The 18,890-nt window shown below is 38.8% G+C and overlaps 1 protein-coding gene across 10 annotated transcripts in view; it reads right to left on the reverse strand.

Annotated features, from left to right (window-relative positions):
* Window positions 1-18,890, reverse strand: part of LOC124858990 (protocadherin-15-like) — a 326,056-nt gene that overhangs the window by 209,817 nt on the left and 97,349 nt on the right. For all 10 annotated transcript variants that reach the window (XR_007035988.1, XR_007035987.1, XR_007035991.1 and 7 more), the window contains exon 2: window positions 17,829-17,947. Coding sequence is in view for 4 of the 10 variants with exons in the window: in XM_047351368.1 (XP_047207324.1) it covers window positions 17,829-17,919 (91 nt within the window). In the remaining 6 variants the exon portion in view is untranslated. The remainder of the gene's footprint in view (window positions 1-17,828; window positions 17,948-18,890) is intronic.

Consider the following 18,890-nt stretch of genomic DNA (forward strand, 5'->3'; position numbering starts at 1 on the left):
CAGGGCCCAAGAAGATGAATATAAAATGCATTTTTATGTTAGCATATGTCATGCCAACATATTTGACATGACAATAAACTGTGATTGCATCTTAAAGATTTCATCAGGAGATTTCTTGATAGTGCCAGGAGCATCTATTTGAAATTAATTCCACAAGAGAAGGAGTGCACTAAAACATCCAATCGATAAAAAAAACATTTTGTTTGTAAAAATGCAAGAAAGTGTTCCGGCAGGGAAAAAAGTAATGATTATATACATCACACAAAAAAAGTCTTAATTTTTCCTAAAATGGTCTTATTCTTTCTAACATATTGAGCCTTGGACAGCTTGTTACCAGGTTGTGTCATGTTATGTTACATGTAATCAGAGATGAGCGGAACAATGGCACAACATCACCAGCCACTGCTCTAGTATTTCACACCCACCTTCTGCCACAGTCCATAGTTGTGCAACTGTGCACCTGTTACCAGGTGAAAAACCGAGGATAGTTTTCTTATTAAATATGCATAGCCATATACCATTACTTGTGCAATGTTTTAGAGGCATATATGACTGGATCTGATGGCAATAGACTGAGAAATATTGGTTGCAAATTACTGATACAAGAATTTGAAACTAATTTATGTAAAAACGTAAAAATTATGTGATTGCTTTTTATGTTGCAGTTGCTCTGAAGATTAATAAAATATTAGTTCTGATTTGCAACGCTTACTCTTAAAATACAGCATGTAGTTATTGTCCACATATATACATATCAGTATATCTGGCAAGGCTCTTTACTACAAGATATATTCACCAGTAATTGTCAGAGTCAACAATTTTGAAGCAATTAGAAAACCCACTTCTGTCTGCTGAGGAAATAGACTCTCCTATAATAGCAACATGATGAACAGAGGAAGTGGGTCACACCTCGCAATCTCAGTCACAAGCGAGCAACATAGAAAAAAAGTCTGCAAGTCTGCTCTGAAAAAATCTTTTTCGACCCAAAGAGTGTGAATGTGTATGAGTGTGTGTATATGGCATAAAAGTTCGCTGTACTCACTTTAAGAATCTTTTTAGGGAATCACACGGTCTCTTTTGCATGTGTGCAAAGGTGTGTGTAGGTTTTAAGCGGTAGTCGTGGCAGTAGGGGAGAGACATCTAAGGAGTCAGGTTCCAAGACAAGAGACAGAACCAAGCAGAGATAAAGAATAGCACATCCATTTGCAGCGACAACAGGCGTAGACTATGATCAGAGTGCTGTGTGTGAAAACACAAAAACTCAAGGCAACAACACTTGCTCACTACAAAATTTAAGAATCATTCCCACTATTTGACACACTTAAAGCTTTTAACTGCAAGTGATGGTTTTATTCAAAAATGATTTCCACTATAGTAGGAGACTGTAATTGATTTTTTTCTGCTCTTGTCACTGCCCTGTTGCTCACTGGATATACACCACGTATAAGGTTTCTATACAGACTGGAAAATTATGGAATCTGAGTTCTGTAATTTCCAAGGCTGATTTAGTAGGGAAAGATGATAAAGAGTATAGAAAAAATATTTGTATGTCCAGACTTCGTTCCCGACGGCATTGTCTAAATGTGGTCTAAATGCTTCCTTCTGTCCTTCCTTAATTTCTTTCTTACTTCCTTGAGTAGTTTTTTCTTCCTTCCCTTTGTCCATCCTTCTTTTCTTCCATGCCCTTTCTTCGTTGTGTCCTTCCTTTCATGCATCTTTGCTACCCTTCTTCCCACCTTTTATATTTCCTTATGTTTCCTTACTTCTTTGTGTTGTTCCTTTTTTTCTTCCATCCTTCCCTTGTCTCATACCTTAATCATTCATTGTCCTTTTTTCTGTGTCCTCCGGCTTTCCTTCCATTTTTTCTTTCTTGCCCTCCTTCCTCCCATGCTTCCTTCAGTGTATCCATCTTTCTTCATTCCATCCATGTGTGCATGGATAGGTTATCTTTGGGTATTCCGACTTCCTCCCACAGTGCAAAAACATGCATGGATGGATGATGAAATAGGAGTCAAAGACTCAGAACTCTAGAAATAAATGTGTACAAACCTTCCACTAAATCTTCAGTCTATATAGTCTTTGGGAAATACAAATAATAATGTGAAAAGGCTGGAAATTCAGGTTTCAATGTTGACAGTACTTGTGACAAACTTTAGTTTTTATGTTGACCATATTCTTATTATAGGCTGAATGTTAGTTTTTAACTTTAAGGTTTCTCTGAACTGCAAATGAAGCACCAGCGGTCTCATGACTCATTCAGTACTGCGGCAACAGGAGAAAACTTGACCTCATCTAGCCTCACTTGCACCTTTCAAGCCCCAGCACATTTTAAGGCAGCCACATAGTGCTAAGGACCAACCTACGTAAATGTGCTCTTTATCCCGGTGGTGCTGCACAAATACTCTTGTGCTGGGTATTTACAGTCAGTGGTGCCAGAAGGTGAGAAGTATCGAACTTGTGTGAAGCACAATGGGACTACTAGTTCAGGCCTTACAACGCATTCAAGTTCACATCAATCAAGCTTCTCTGTATATGTCTTAATGAGAGATGATGAAACAGCAGTGGAAGCTGGTTGCCTTGTATCGAAGGGAGAGCAGGTGTGCATAGCATGCTCTCTGGGGTGGAGATCAGTCCATCTTGAAGAATTTCAGAACAATTCTTCCTGCAAACTGCACCAGTGCTCGGGCTTGTTAAACATTAATATATACAGGTCCTTCTCAAAATATTAGCATATTGTGATAAAGTTCATTATTTTCCATAATGTCATGATGAAAATTTAGCATTCATATATTTTAGATTCATTGCACACTAACTGAAATATTTCAGGTCTTTTATTGTCTTAATACGGATGATTTTGGCATACAGCTCATGAAAACCCAAAATTCCTATCTCACAAAATTAGCATATCATTAAATGGGTCTCTAAACGAGCTATGAACCTAATCATCTGAATCAACGAGTTAAATCTAAACACCTGCAAAAGATTCCTGAGGCCTTTAAAACTCCCAGCCTGGTTCATCACTCAAAACCCCAATCATGGGTTAGACTGCCGACCTGACTGCTGTCCAGAAGGCCACTATTGACACCCTCAAGCAAGAGGGTAAGACACAGAAAGAAATTTCTGAACGAATAGGCTGTTCCCAGAGTGCTGTATCAATGCACCTCAGTGGGAAGTCTGTGGGAAGGAAAAAGTGTGGCAGAAAACGCTGCACAACAAGAAGAGGTGACCGGACCCTGAGGAAGATTGTGGAGAACGGCCGATTCCAGACCTTGGGGGACCTGCGGAAGCAGTGGACTGAGTCTGGAGTACAAACATCCAGAGCCACTGTGCACAGGCGTGTGCAGGAAATGGGCTACAGGTGCCGCATTCCCCAGGTCAAGCCACTTTTGAACCAGAAACAGCGGCAGAAGCGCCTGACCTTGGCTACAGAGAAGCAGCACTGGACTGTTGCTCAGTGGTCCAAAGTACTTTTTTCGGATGAAAGCAAATTCTGCATGTCATTCGGAAATCAAGGTGCCAGAGTCTGGAGGAAGACTGGGGAGAAGGAAATGCCAAAATGCCAGAAGTCCAGTGTCAAGTGCCCACAGTCAGTGATGGTCTGGGGTGCCGTGTCAGCTGCTGGTGTTGGTCCACTGTGTTTTATCAAGGGCAGGGTCAATGCAGCTAGCTATCAGGAGATTTTGGAGCACTTCATGCTTCCATCTGCTGAAAAGCTTTATGGAGATGAAGATTTCATTTTTCAGCACGACCTGGCACCTGCTCACAGTGCCAAAACCACTGGTAAATGGTTTACTGACCATGGTATCACTGTGCTCAATTGGCCTGCCAACTCTCCTGACCTGAACCCCATAGAGAATCTGTGGGATATTTTGAAGAGAACGTTGAGAGACTAAAGACCCAACACTCTGGATGAGCTAAAGGCCGCTATCGAAGCATCCTGGGCCTCCATAAGACCTCAGCAGTGCCACAGGCTGATTGCCTCCATGCCACGCCGCATGGAAGCAATCATTTCTGCAAAAGGATTCCCGACCAAGTATTGAGTGCATAACTGTACATGATTATTTGAAGGTTGACGTTTTTTGTATTAAAAACACTTTTCTTTTTCTTTTTTCAGATGAAATATGCTAATTTTGTGAGATAGGAATTTTGGGTTTTCATGAGCTGTATGCCAAAATCATCCGTATTAAGACAATAAAAGACCTGAAATATTTCAGTTAGTGTGCAATGAATCTAAAATATATTAATGTTAAATTTTCATCATGACATTATGGAAAATAATGAACTTTATCACAATATGCTAATATTTTGAGAAGGACCTGTAAACCATTTCACTTTATATCTTACGAGTCTAATGAAATTCATAAAAATGCAAGTGATGTATTCATAGCCATGCAGAAATTCATTAACACATCCAGGTAGTTCCAAACGGAAACATATTCATAACAGAATGTACATGACATTTATATTGAGGCAGAGAAATGCTTTAGTGTAAGCATTTGGAAATAATATAAATCAGAATAGTGGGCCCATGCAGCAGAACGGCTGCAGCACTGTGCCCTCACTTACTAAGGTCTGTAGATTTTGAACAGGTTACCAATTAGTCAGGCCTATATCTTGAACAGCAAGCAGATTCATTAGTAATCAGTGCATCTCTCAGCCAACCAAGCATTTGGCTATATGGTTGCATGATAAAAAGGCAGCTTCAAGTGTTTTTCTGCTATCATGAACACCTATGACTACTTCAAATACTCAAAAATGCTACGAGCAAACAATACTGTTCAAGGAGAGTTCAGCAGGTCAGAAATATTTTGAATAATTATCCATACTGAATAACAATTTCTACCAGCCTTTTTGGATGAAGATCATGTTTTGCTGGATTCAGTTGCTTTATTGCACTAAAAAGAGTTGTTGTATATTTATCTAAAGTAAGTTTGGGCTTTTTTGTAACTGAAACAGTACTTTACCGTCACTAATGCTATTGCACATGTTTGCAAATAGTACTCCAGACTTTACTGATAAAATAAATTTGTTAATTTCACCTACCAATGGGAATATGTTCACCTTTATCAAGCAAAAAGTAATCCTCAAATCAATATAGTTAAGCAGAGTGCACTTTATCATTTTACTGGTTCATTATAAACAATTTCAATATCATTGAAAAGGTCATTTGTTTCAATCAATTGGTAAAAGCTGTTCAGCAAGAATGAAAAGTCATAAAAGGTCATTGCTAAACAAGTTGGCTGGTCACAAGCTGCTGTATCCAAGCAGATTATTTGGAAGTTTAATGGAAGTAAAAACTGACTGGTGTCATATCCATGGTGGTTTGTGTTCAGGCTGCATGCAGGCTGTGTTTGTGTGCTGTGTTCTCTCTGTGCAGGGTGTGACTGGCAGGTGCTGCTGCACAGGTGTTGCTCATCTGAGAGCAATCAGCCGGGCTACTTATGGAGTGGAAACCCAGAGGGAGGCGTCAGTTTGTTTTCTCACTTGGTGTGATCACCCTTCGCTAAAGGAAGTCGTGGAACCTTTCTGGTCTCCGTTTTCATTCGTGTCATGTTCAGAGGAGTTTGGGAACTCCAGCCTCGACACCTCAGCCCTGAACCTCCTCTCTGCTTCCAATTCCAAGCCCAGCTTCTCAGGAGTCACCTGAGAACCACCTGTCAACCTGCCTGTCCACCCTCCAACGTTAAAACTCTCCAACCATAGTGGAGTTTCATGGAAGAGAAGAAACAAAGCACATCTTCCGAAAACTGTTCACAGCCTGTCGGCCTCAAGCCACCGTGGAGAAGGACTTATTTTTCCCAGGTCTTGCCAAGAACCCAACCCCTGTAAGTCAGCATCTAAAAGAACACATTCACAGTTTCTCCATTTCCACCCAGAGTGTTTACCAGCTTCTGTCTTTCTCCTTCAGAGACACCCTGCGTTTGTCCACTAGCTCCAGCCCTGGTTCCAATCCGATCTTTATCCGTGTTTGTGAATAAACTGTTAAAACGATGTTTTTGCTCTCATGGTTGTGTATCTCAGAGTCTAAGAAAAACCCATTACGACAACCAGAGTCAGTGCTTCAAGAGCCACCACACACATCCAAAACATATGACACAAAACTGTCGTATTCCTTGTATTATGAGGCACCTGAACAACAGACAACACAAGACGCGTCTTGATTTGGAAATTAAAGTAATACAGAAATACGAATTCCGAATTCCGCTTATAAAGACACCAGGGCTTACCATACAACTCAGCTTTGTCACAGGCTGATAACCTCAATCACACTGATGCAGTAACTCTTGCAAAAGGAGCCCTGACCAAGTATTGAGTGTATATATTGTTTAGTACGTAGACATACGTTTTGGAGGAATGAGGCCAAGATATTTCAAACGTAATCAATTGATACTAATTGAGACTGAATTCTGAATCAAATAAAAATATGATTTACCCCTGGTATACATCATAGGTTGCATTTGTTATTAATCTGTATATATTTTCACTTTAGCAGGTTTTACAAGCTTATATGAGACTCCAATATCCCTCTTTCAGTCCCAAACATAGCAGCATTTTAATAATTATTATGAAAAGATAAACTAGTTTTTTTCTTGTCCTGTAAATTCCAGTAAGTTCCAGTTTTTAAGGCATTGGTGCAATGACAGAACACGTATAATAAATCAAATAAGCAACATTCAAATGATTAATCATAACATTGCACACAGCAGAGATCACATCCAAAAACAATTAAAATATTCAAATTTTGACCTCGGGGTAAATTGTACCAATTTAAAGGGATCATTTCACAAATTAGCAAAGTAATGCTGCCTCGAAGCATTTAAACTTCAATTATGAAGTGATTACCACCTTCCCTGAGATTAATCTGGAGGAAAAAATGACAAACAAGAAGGCCCTAATCAATTTTATAATGACACTAAACAACATTTCCTGAAGATTTTTGTTACCCTATGTTCTGAACTGTTTAACAGTTCAACATAGGAGCAGTCAACTATAACTTAATGTGGTCTGATTTACAGCAGCACTTTAAATAAGTACACCTAGTCCACCAGTAGATGCCTGTCAAGCGTGAGTTCAGAAATATCTTAAAATTTGGCCAATTCTTTTGACTTACGGACATAATCACAAACTTGAACATTTTAAGAAGAACCAGAAGCAACTTGAGTGAAATGTCTGAGGTACCCAAGCTGTGAGTGACTGAAGAATCAGGAAACCACATGAGGCCTAAGGGGCACTTATAATTCCAATTTACAATAAGGCAGCAGAGAGAGGTAATGTCATCCTATGTTAGAGCATATGATTATTCATTTATGCATTTACTTTACAATGACTCCAGAAGGAGACAAAGGGTTGAGTTCAGCTAAGGCTACAGAAGGTCAAATATAGTTAATCATTTGCAGTCTGTGAAATTACATTCATCTTGTGTGTTTAGGTGTAGCTGATCAGTTCTGTAAAAATCTTGCGATTAACTTTTTATTCTATATTCTATATCATTTTAAAGTTGAGGTTTTTAAACTGACAAAATCAGAAACATTGGTACATCTCAGAACTTTAGATCATTGCCGACTTAATTACTTTTAGTATTTCAATTCAAAAACAGAAACCCTTATATAAATCTATTACTCACAGAGTGATACATTACTGTTATTTTGATAATTATTGAAAAAGTCTGACTATTACATAAGACCAATAAAAAAAAATATATATATATATATATATATATATATATATATATATTTTACAGAAATGTGATTTGGTCATGTTGTGGTTTATTAATCATGTAGAAGACAACTCTGACTTAGCAGTTGTCCAGCGGCCAGTCAGACTACCTCGACAAAGGGGGATAACCACAAAATCTCATTACTAATGAAGCTGGGATGTTGTATGCAAGCATATTATAGGAAAGTTGACTATAAGGTAAAAGCACAAGTCATGGTTTTACTATAAAGGTTATTATTTTGAAAAGGTTATTTTTAATCTGACAAATGACCCTCATTGGAATGCTTGGTCTAATTTATTAAATATGTAAAATATGCCTTGGATGAAAACAAAATGTTTCGAACAGTCAAGAGAAAGTTGCTCTGGCAACAACAAATTGTTATAAGACAGTTCCTCTCTTTTTAGCAACTGCAGCGGTGGTCCACATGATGGTAATGTGTCCCCACCTACTAACCTGTGGTTTGACCCAAAACCACAAAAAACTTCAAAAAAGCTTCAAGGTTAGAATTATGACTGATCCCTTGAGGGCCAGCAGTATAGAACAGGTAGAGATCAAACAATGACACCATTTTAATGTACCAGGCAGATTCATGGTGTTTCCCTTTTGAGTGGTACAGAAGATTGTTATGTGGTAAGTTCAGTACCTTCTGGTTTTGGACTGCAGTCTAGAGGCACAAACTGCTAGAATAAATTGCTTGGGCATTCAGCAATGTTAGTTAGGAGCCTAAGTTAAAGGAGGCAGGGGAAATGAAAGATACTCTAGATGCTGTGCATTGCCTTTCAGATCATATAGAATATTAGACAATTTATTAATTGCTGTTCTTTGTCAAAATAATGGTACTAGCTGTTAACACTCACTCGATTATCATACACACCCATGTGCAATGATGAGGGATTAACAAAGCCTATCAAGCAAAAGCCGTGAGTGTTTTTACTGTGACATGCAAAGTGCTGTAGTAGAAGGGTATACCTAATTTGCATTATTTGGACATAGATTCAACTTGTCATATTCTCTTCTTTGCAGTAGTGAAAGTTAAGTGCAAAGAGCAATTATAGTTTAAAATATGCTTACAATACTTTGATCAAGTTAAATGGGAAGACATTCCTTCACACCACAAGTAAATTAAGCATTCAATGCTCTTGTGTTATAAAGAGTCACTCTACATTTACAATGAACACAATTTGCTTCTTGACTCCAGTTTGAAGCACTAAGTTTCACACTTAACTCCAACATTGGCAAATACCCAAAGACTCAAGTGTAATGTTATTAATTAGATGTAGTTACGTGTTTCCACCTTATTAAGCTCAATCAAACAAATCAGAGAAGTTAGAAAATCAGGGCAACTATTATAAAACTTGTATGATTTTACTATTAGTGGGAATTTATTCGCAGCAGAAAAAATGCTTCGATAATCATATGATTTCTTACAGCGTGTTATGACCTACTTAGGTAGGGTTATAAACTCTGATACTCTCATGTTGCATTTCTCCAGGTTCCTTTTTAATAATTTGTAAAACGTAAGTTACACGGTCAAATATAAGGAATGAAGACTGATCTTGAACCTGACATTTGCATACACTGCATAAAAAGACACGCAACCTTTTTGTCCTTACTTTTGACATTAAATCAGACTACACTTGTGCTGTGTTAGGTCAGTTAGGATTATTAACATTATTTCTATTTTCTGAATATGTATACATACATAAATTTTCTTTATATTTGATATAACTGCCTATTAAACGGTATCACTTGGTCGAATATTTGGGTATCCTTCCACAAAGAGTTTGCTGGAATTTTGACCCATTCATCTTGACAGCACTGGTCTAACTGGGTCAGGATTTTAGGCTACCGTGCTTGCTCACATCTTTTCAGCTCTTCCTACAAGTTTGAGATGAGACCATGGTTATTGTCTATTTGGAAGATAATTTGTGATCAACCTTTAACATCCTTGCTGATGTCTTGAGATGCTGCTTCAATATTTCCACATAACAATATATCCTCATCTATTTTGTGAAGCGTCCCAGTCCCTCCTCAAGCAAAACACCCCACATGATGCCGCCAGTTTCATAGTTCACAGTTGCAATGGTATTCTCAGGCTTTCAAGCTTGCCCCCATTGTTCTTCACATGTAGGGAGGGTTCATTATGACCAATCACTTCTCCCTTTACTCCCATCAGACCACAGGACATGTCTTCAGAAATTAAGACTGAGAGGATGTCCCTGATAGGATTCTGAGCTGTAATTTGGTTTTCTACGTTTTGGACTAATGGTGTTTTCCTTGCTGAGCGGTCTTTAAGACCATGTTGGTACAGTCTCGTTTTACTGTGGCTTCAGCCAACATCTTCACAAGGTCTTTTGCTTTTGTTCTGGGGTTGATACACTGATCTCTGCTAAACATAATCCATCACTTTCCTGAAGAGTATAAAGGCTGGACATTGCCAACATGTTTACACTTGCCTATATTTATCTGAACAGACGAATGTGGCACATTCAGGCATGTGGAAAGTGTACCAAAGGATGAACCAGATTTGTAGAAGTCCACTATTCTCTTCCTGATATATTGGCCATTTCTTTGTATTTTCGCATGTCTCACAAGGAAGCAGTGTGCATAAGGTGTTGCCTTAAAATACATCCATAGATGGGTCTCCAAATTAACTGTTATGAATGAATCTATCTAATGGTTACAAAGCCATTACATCATCATTTGGTCTTTGCCAAATTGTTTAAAGGTATTGTAATCTTAGTGTATGTAAAGTTCTGATTTTGAAGAAAGTAGGAAAGAACTAATGTGTAATATCAGACATTTCCTGTCATCTCTTTGTACAATGTTTTCAAATGTCTGGTTTCAACTGTGTATCTCTCAACATATGCCAAAGATCATCCATTTATATAAGTATTTAATTTGCATTGTGTTGTTTAAAGAAACATTAGTCAATAGTTACATTACCGTATTTTCCGCACTATAAGGCGCACTTAAAAACCTTTAATTTTTTCAAAAAATGACAGTGCGCCTTGTAATCCGGAGCGCCTTATATATGGATCAATTGGTTAATTGGTTGATCCATACTGGTTGTACACGGCGCTCTGTCAAAATGTTTCAGTACGACTGGTAAACTACAAAGCCGCACCGCTTGCAGCATTACGGCTACCGTAGTCAGGGGTGTCGCCGAAGTAATAGCGGTAAACACCTGTACTGTGCTTACTCCTAGTCCAACACCACTTGTGTGTGTATAACGTTTGAATGTACTGTTGCAGGAATTGCCTGAACTATATGTGATTAGAAGCTCAGTGTGTGGGGTGTATGTTTCGTGTGTGTGTATGGAAGATGTTGACATTACTCCTCCGGACAGAGGTGGCACTGTGTGCTGCCGTAGCTGAGAATCAAGAGTGAAGGAGTGACGTCGGTATTATTGTGTGTGTGGGGTGGGTAGAGACGGCGACCGGAGCAGCGGTATATGAGTCTGTAAGCCCTGTGTTTTTACGTGCTGCAAAGTCATTAAAAAGAACCCTGAATCTCGTCAACAACTCAGTATTTTGATGCTGTTTCTTCATACTCAACTCAGCAACGTATGAGTGAGGGAGTTAACCCCGAGGAAACTAGTAACTTCGGCCCTGGAGAAAGCGTCTCCCCTGTGTCATCAGACTACGGTCAGGGGACAGAAACAGGAAAGGTTAACAGTACTAACGTTTGATTTAGTGCATCAAACTGTTTCTCTTACGTGTTTACTGAATCAGGGAAAAGTTCCCTTTCACGTTTTAACTAACGTTTGATTTCAACTTCAACTTCATAGACTCCAATGCATTCCTAACGTGCGGTTGGCTCTATTCAATAGAATTCTATGTAGAGGAGACCTTACCATGAGAGTGAATGGAGTTATCAGAACGCTGGTTTGTAGTGTATTAATAAAGTTTGACTGACTTATCTGACTGTTTTGTTGACATTCTCTTTAGCTCCATCTAGTGGATGCATAACGCAACCCCAGTCAAACGTTTGACTGCAGTAGCTTCTATTCTATGCGCCTTATAATCCGGTGCGCCCTATATATGAAAAAAGTTCTAAAATAGGCCATTCATTGAAGGTGCGCCTTATAATCCGGTGCGCCTTATAGTGCGAAAAATACGGTAATTCCAAAAATAACTTCTTAATTAATCATGTTCAATAAAGCAACAATGAACTTATTTTCGGCCAGCTAGAAAACATTGCTATGGTTTGTATAGAAAGTTAAATACCAGCAGGCAGTTGTTAGAATTATGATTATTGTTTAATTAATATCTATCAAGAATTATAATTTAAAATCATAATTTGAGAAAAATTAATTCCTTAACCAAAAAACCTTATTTATTAATTGAAATCAGAGATGTCCTCTGGTGTTCTAATTTGTGGCTCAAAGCCCTTGATAATTACAATGTTAAATTCTCAGTAATAATTGATAACTATTACTAGAAGTTACTGTTTAATCAACCGTTTCACCGCAGGTGGAGGATCTTCGACCTTATTTTGACTGACAAATCACTCTTGCTCAAAATAATCACAAACACTCTCTCTTTATCTACGTGAATATTTATTAAATCAACAGCCATAATACACCAAGTTCTTCCGATTCAAAAATCTTCACCTAAATCAAAGTTCTACATAAAAGGGTAAAATATCTAACTAAACAGAATAAAACAAAACAACATTGAAAATAAACCCACAGTTATGGCAAACAAGTGATAATATGGTGCTGAGCAGATCTTTGGGAGCGGCCCCACCGAAATGTAGCTCAGTGTAACACACCCCACAGGGTCATAAAACTTCTCCCAAAGTTGGAAGCTCAGCGAACAAAGAACAATAAAACTTTTGGCGTCAAACCAGCAAAAAGCAAGACGCAGGATGCAGACAAAGGTGTAAAAACAACACAGCAAAACACATACAGTTTGAAAAGCACAGCGGCTTTCAGATGTCCAACAGCAATCAAAGTTTCAATAAAACGTGGCATGCACATACAATTTAGAACACATTGGACTATAAGTAGCGATTCTAAATCGCCCTAAAATCCTACTCTATCCTGCCCAAGCTATTTCTAAAAAAGAAAAAGAAAGTAACACGGAATTACTTGGTGTTGTCTCCTCTGACCAGAGGGAGAGAAGGATGGGGAAAAGTTTCCACGCGTCCCTGGATAACTCAGGAGAGCGGTCAGTTTCGTCCTCGGGCCTCCTTGGCGAAAAGGAACGATATGATGGACCGTCAACAGTCGACTGGAACAAAAACAAGGATGGCGATTCCGTCTTCTTGAACCCTCCATGGGGTTTTTCTCTTCTGGTACGTGTTCAACTCGGTAAAGTGAAATTTCTGGCCTTCCTATTCCAGAAACGTCTTCCATGAATTTTTCTTCTCGTTGGCCACGGGTGAGAATGAATGAAAGTCCATGTGGGATTTCTTCTCCAGAGTGCTGTGCCCCAGATGCTGGTCCGGTATCCAACTTGGAAGCAAAGCTGAAAGGTCTCAGAGTATATTATATAGCCCACTGTGACATCAGAGCTGCGACGCCCCCGTCCTATCAGCCGCGGTGCCCGCTGGGATTTGTAGTAGCAGACTATCCTGGGGTACAAAATGGCCGATGACGCTGAACAACATAGTGGCGTCCAGCAGCGTACAAATGGTCCAATATTCAGGAAACAAATGGTCCAACACAGTGCTTTGAGGCCAATTTCATAAATTTATATTTAAGCTCCAGGATTGCTGCAGTTTTGATTAAACAACGATGCATTTCACAAAATATTACCCTGAAGTCAGATCTAAGCAATCAACTCTGGTCTAGTTTTGCTTGAACTGACAAGAAGCAGGAGTTTTATCATGGTTGTGTTTTTTGTTAGGTTTAAACGGTATAGTTTTAACTATACCATTTAAACCTTGCTTTTGCCTCGCGTCATCTGAAGTTTTGACAGATTTTATTATTTTTTATCCTTAGCAGGTGCACTGTTGCATTACTGTAACATAAAGGCATTCTGTGTGCATACTGTCACACGCAGCTGGGGTGATGGACTTTGGAAGGGAACATAAGATGTACACATTATTCAGCTTGTTTGAAGCCTTCACAATGCAGCTAATGCTAAAGGCCATCTAATGCTAAGCAAAGTTTAAGTTCCTTTGAATTATGTATGTATTCTAGCTCTTAAAACTGAAACATCCTTTCTCAATACTTCAAATTTTTAATGGGAGGAATATTATAATGATGCTGTGTAGACAGGCTAGGCCACTCGTGTTTTTAATCAGGTCCTTTACATGGAGTAAAGGACCATGTAAAGGTCATTCCTTCTGACTCCAGCCATATCTTCTTCCAGATAATTGTTGAATTGATATTAGCTCTGCAGCTGCAAAAATAAAAAGAATGTCAGAGACCAATGTGGAAACGAGAAATTGATGTGTTGTAAATTATTGGTGGCTGATAATGGAGGACAGAGGGTATATTTTACTGATGTGTTCTCCTGGGCAGATTTCACTTTTCCAGTTAAGACTACCACCTCATTGCCCTGCTTTCTTTGTCATCCTACAGGTTAACCACACAGACTGCGGGGCAAATATTGCAATCACAATTTAAGAGCACCGATCAGTACGCTCACACACTGTGCTCCAGGATGGGCATGGCAGCACACCGCAGGCAGCTAGGGTTTCTGACTTCACAACAGTGGCCCCCCTCCCTCTGTGTAAAGCTCAGGGCCTGATTACAGCCTGGTGGCGAACAGATTAAAAACCCTTTCCCCACCCCCATCTCTCCACTGTGTCCTCACCCCAAAGACCTCAACTGCTGCTGTCAGACACAGTCTGCACATCTGGCTCCTAATCAGACAATCCCAAAAATAGACACATTATTGTGTGTCAGAATAGAGGTGCAGATGGGAAAAGCTGGGAAGGATTGGATCAAGATGGAGGAAGACTGAAAGGAAAGGCTTATGGCAGAAGTGTCCACAGCCACATTAACTAATGCACACTCCCAAATACAGCAAAGCAGAGTTAAGCACCTGTGAGTGTATGTGGATTTGGATGACATCTGGATTTGTGGACTGGGAGATTTGGAGATATAGACAGTGTGTATCCCTCTGCCATGCTTTGGTATGGAATAAAATCCTTCATTAGCCTCTGTTAAAGCACAGCCAAACACTCACACAACAACTGATGGACATACAGTCACATGAAAAGATTAGGATTCTCTGTTAAATATTCAGTTCTTTATTACAAAATATTTACGTATTGTCTAACCAAATTTTTTGTTGCTGGAAAAAAGTTATTAAATTGCACTAAAACAAAGTGCACTTAAACAAGCAAAGGTGTTCCACAACACAGATACTTTGGGTGGCAGCATAAAGCAGACAAAGGATACAATGAACTACATTTATTAGAATTGCCACATCTATGATCATTTCCACCCTATAATGACATTTAGTTACATTAATGGGGAAGAAGAAAAGATCATGAAAACAGAGAACATTAATTTGGTCTGACTGTAAATGAGACTAATCTGTCAAATTTGTCTCTTCAGATGCATACATTTCTGAATCTCCTTTCACCCAAAATGTCCTATTTAGGCAATTACTTGGAGTGGAACACAGGAGCTGGCATAAAGGAGTTAAGTGCATATAATGGCTGGCTGGAAATCAATAAATTTTTTATTTATTTAAGATAACTGAAAAGAAAAAAAAAACTGTTTCCTTAGTTCTGCTTTTTTTCTCGCACTGTCTGTATTCACACTGATTAGAACTATGAGAATCTAACAATACTCCTTTATAAACGTATACATATCTTGTTCAGATTTGTCACGCTACAAATGAAAATGTTTTTGTAGTTTTGTGTGATAGTTTAAGTAATAACAGTGAAGTGGAAAAATATATGCTGTTTTTTCTGAAAATGCACTTCTATTCACCCCCCCCCACTCAGGGACATAGGATCCTGTTAGTAGATTTCAGCTCGGCATTCGACACCATGAAACCAGTCATCTTCCACCAGAAGCTTAACCAGCTCATAGTGCCAGCCTCCACCTGTCAGTGGATCACCAGCTTCCTGACTGACTGGCAGCAGCAGGCAAGGCTTCTCCCTGTACACAAATGGCTGCAGCCCAGCAGAACCATCTGTGAAACACCTGAAGTTTGCAGATGACACCACAGTTATTGTTCTGATCCAGGACAATGACAAGTCTGGATATAGACGGGATGTGGATTGGGCTGGTCCACTGGTGCAGTCATAACCACCTGGAGCTAAACCCGCTTAAGACAGTGAAGATGATGGTGGACTTCTGGAGAACACCTTCCACACTGCCTCCCCTCACCATCCTCAACAACACTGTGTCTGCTTTGGATTACTTCCAGGTCCTAGGGACCACCCTTTCTTGGGACCGAGATGGTCCTCACACATAGACGTGGAAACATCATTTTTTGGGGATGCTTTTCTGCAAAGTGGACAGGGCAGGGCAACTACACCATTTTGAGGGGAGGATAGATGGGGTCATGTATCAGGAGATCTTAGCCAACAACCTCCTTCCCTGTGCTAGGGGCATTAAAGATGAGTTGTGGCTGGGGTCTTCAAGGATAACAACGACCCGAAGCACACAACCAGGACAACTAAGGAGTAGCTCCGTAAGAAGCATCTCAAGGTCCTGGAGTGGCTTAGCTAGTCTCCACACCTGAACCCAATCAAAAATCTTTGGAGGTAGCTGAAAGTCCCTGATGCTCAGTGACAGCCTCAAAACCTAAAGGATCTGGAGAAGATCAATATGGAGGAGTGGTCCAAAATCCCTGCTGCAGTGTATCCCAACCTCGTCAAGAACTACACGAAACGTCTGATATCGGTACTTGCAAACAAAGGTTTCTGTACCAAATATTAAGCTTTAATTTTCTGATGTATCAGATACTTATGTCATGCAATAAAATGCAAATAATTGATTAAAAATCACACAATGGATTTTTGTTTTAGATTCCGTCACTCACAGTTGAAGACTATCTATGATTAAAATTTAAGACTTCTACATAATTTGATAGTGGAAAAACCTGCAAAATCGGCAGTGTGTCAAGTACTTGTTCTCTCCACTGTACATATTGACAAAAATATTTTTATTTCAATACCCTTCATATTTCTGAAGAAATTTTCTCATTGAGAGCAAATGGAACCAAAGCCAAATTCCTTTTTTGTGTGTATAAATAAAGCTGATTCTGATTCAATCGATAAACTCTTGACCAGAATAATTAAGTTTTTCAGCTATAATAAACAGACACAAAAATGTCTCTTTAGCATGTTATGCATGGTTCTTGGAAAGAAAAAAGAAACCTATATTTTATAATGAATTAGTCACAAACAGATGTATCACTTTAATGTATAATGTGTTAAACTTATAAAACATTCAAGGGTGCCAGTGAGAAAGGACAGACGAAAATTGTAATAAAACAAAACAGAACACAGGTTTTGAAGAGCAGCTAAATGACAATATGTCATTCAGTTAGAAACTAGAGAATATCACTGCGTGTGCTGCTTTGCAAGGCCCCTGAATTTAAACAAAATAGCAATCTCATACAGCTGGAGTTTGCTTTTAACTGACACCTGCTACAAATTCACTGAGCTGAGCCTGGAACTGTTCCATCCTCTCAGCATGGAAACCTAAAATATATAAAGAGATCTTCTTAGTGTGAACTGTGTAGGAAGAAAGATAAATTCAAACCCATTATTGAGTTCTGTGTGGTCTGTATATTCAACTTCAAATTTTGTCAAATATACAAATACAATAAAATAAATTAAATAACTACTTGCGGACTTACATTCGTTTTTTTTTTTTTCATAACTGCAGAGTCTTGCTGATTATTAGAAGAATTTACATGTTACTGTTTTTACTTTGCTGACAACTTTTAAAAGGAACTGACACATTTTACTGAGAAGTACTTACTTTTGTTTTCCCTGAACTTATAAAGATTTCACAAACTGATCAAGGAGCTCAACACTGATGTTTCACACATCATTTTTGTTTAAAAAACCAGAGGTCATCTTACAGGGAAAATAATATTTGTTGTACACATACTGTATGTTTCCTCAGGGCAGTGTGGAAAAAGAAGACACCTGAGAATGCATTGAAAGTGCAGACTGCTCATACCTCCGGTGTTCTGGCCCCAGCTGTGGGTAAGCAAAGAGAGGATTGCCATTCCTGTCCCCAGCCATCTGACAAGCCACCGCCCCCGTCGCATCTTCTGTCAAGCCTTATTGCCTGCCCACCTGGACAGAGCAAAGAGGGGAACAATGAAAAAAAGAATTATACTCCATTTATGTATCAGGAAACCCTGAAGCATACACAGCTGTGACTAATACTCAAGCTCAAACTCATGTGTAAAAAACCCAAAAAGCATTTTCACTGGGTCAGTTTTTTTACAAAGGAGATTAATATTCTTTGCCAATTTTGCTGTTTTGAGGTTTGTACAATACAATTATTTTTTTTTCTTTTTCTGAAAAGGTAAGAACTTGCTTCTAAATGACTCATTGAAAAACACTCAAACATCTTTTTTTTTCACACAAACAAAATTATTCACCACTGCTGCACTGGCAGGGGGTTATTTAAAGCTTTTGGTTTGAAGATTCTGTTTTTTCATTCTGGATAACTTTTTCTCATTGGGTAAGCAAATGGTAAATTTTTCAAACAAGAGCCTGAAGTTGGAATTTCGACTTGGGAAGTTGATAGTCCCTTAGAAACCCCAAGTCCAATTTCAGGGTGCTGGTCATTCTGCCACTTTCAACATTCTGTACCTTTGCAGATTTAGTAATTTTATACCTGTCTTTTTTAGATATGAAATGTTGTCTAGTGCTGTCTAGTGTGGGAGGTTTCATTCCAACTATACGTCTACTTGACAAACAATTTACAGTTGTTTTTTTTTTATAGTTTGCTAGAAATGCAGTCCCATAACTTCGATAAATCAGGAGGTCACTTGGAGTCAGTTTGTTTTGATCAGAGGTCTTAATCTGGTCCCAAATTGGTCACATCATAGATCAGAACCAAAATAAAAGGGAGAAAATGTGCAATACAGTGCATTCAGATAACATACAATTGAATAAAATTACTAAGATTTGAGCATTGGTATAACTGTTTATCTCCAACATTATGAAAAAGCATAACTACAAGAAAATGAAGTAGATGCACATTGGTTTGAGAACATGTATCAAAAAA

This window comes from Girardinichthys multiradiatus, chromosome 22 (assembly GCF_021462225.1).
Source record: "Girardinichthys multiradiatus isolate DD_20200921_A chromosome 22, DD_fGirMul_XY1, whole genome shotgun sequence".
NCBI lineage: Eukaryota > Metazoa > Chordata > Actinopteri > Cyprinodontiformes > Goodeidae > Girardinichthys > Girardinichthys multiradiatus.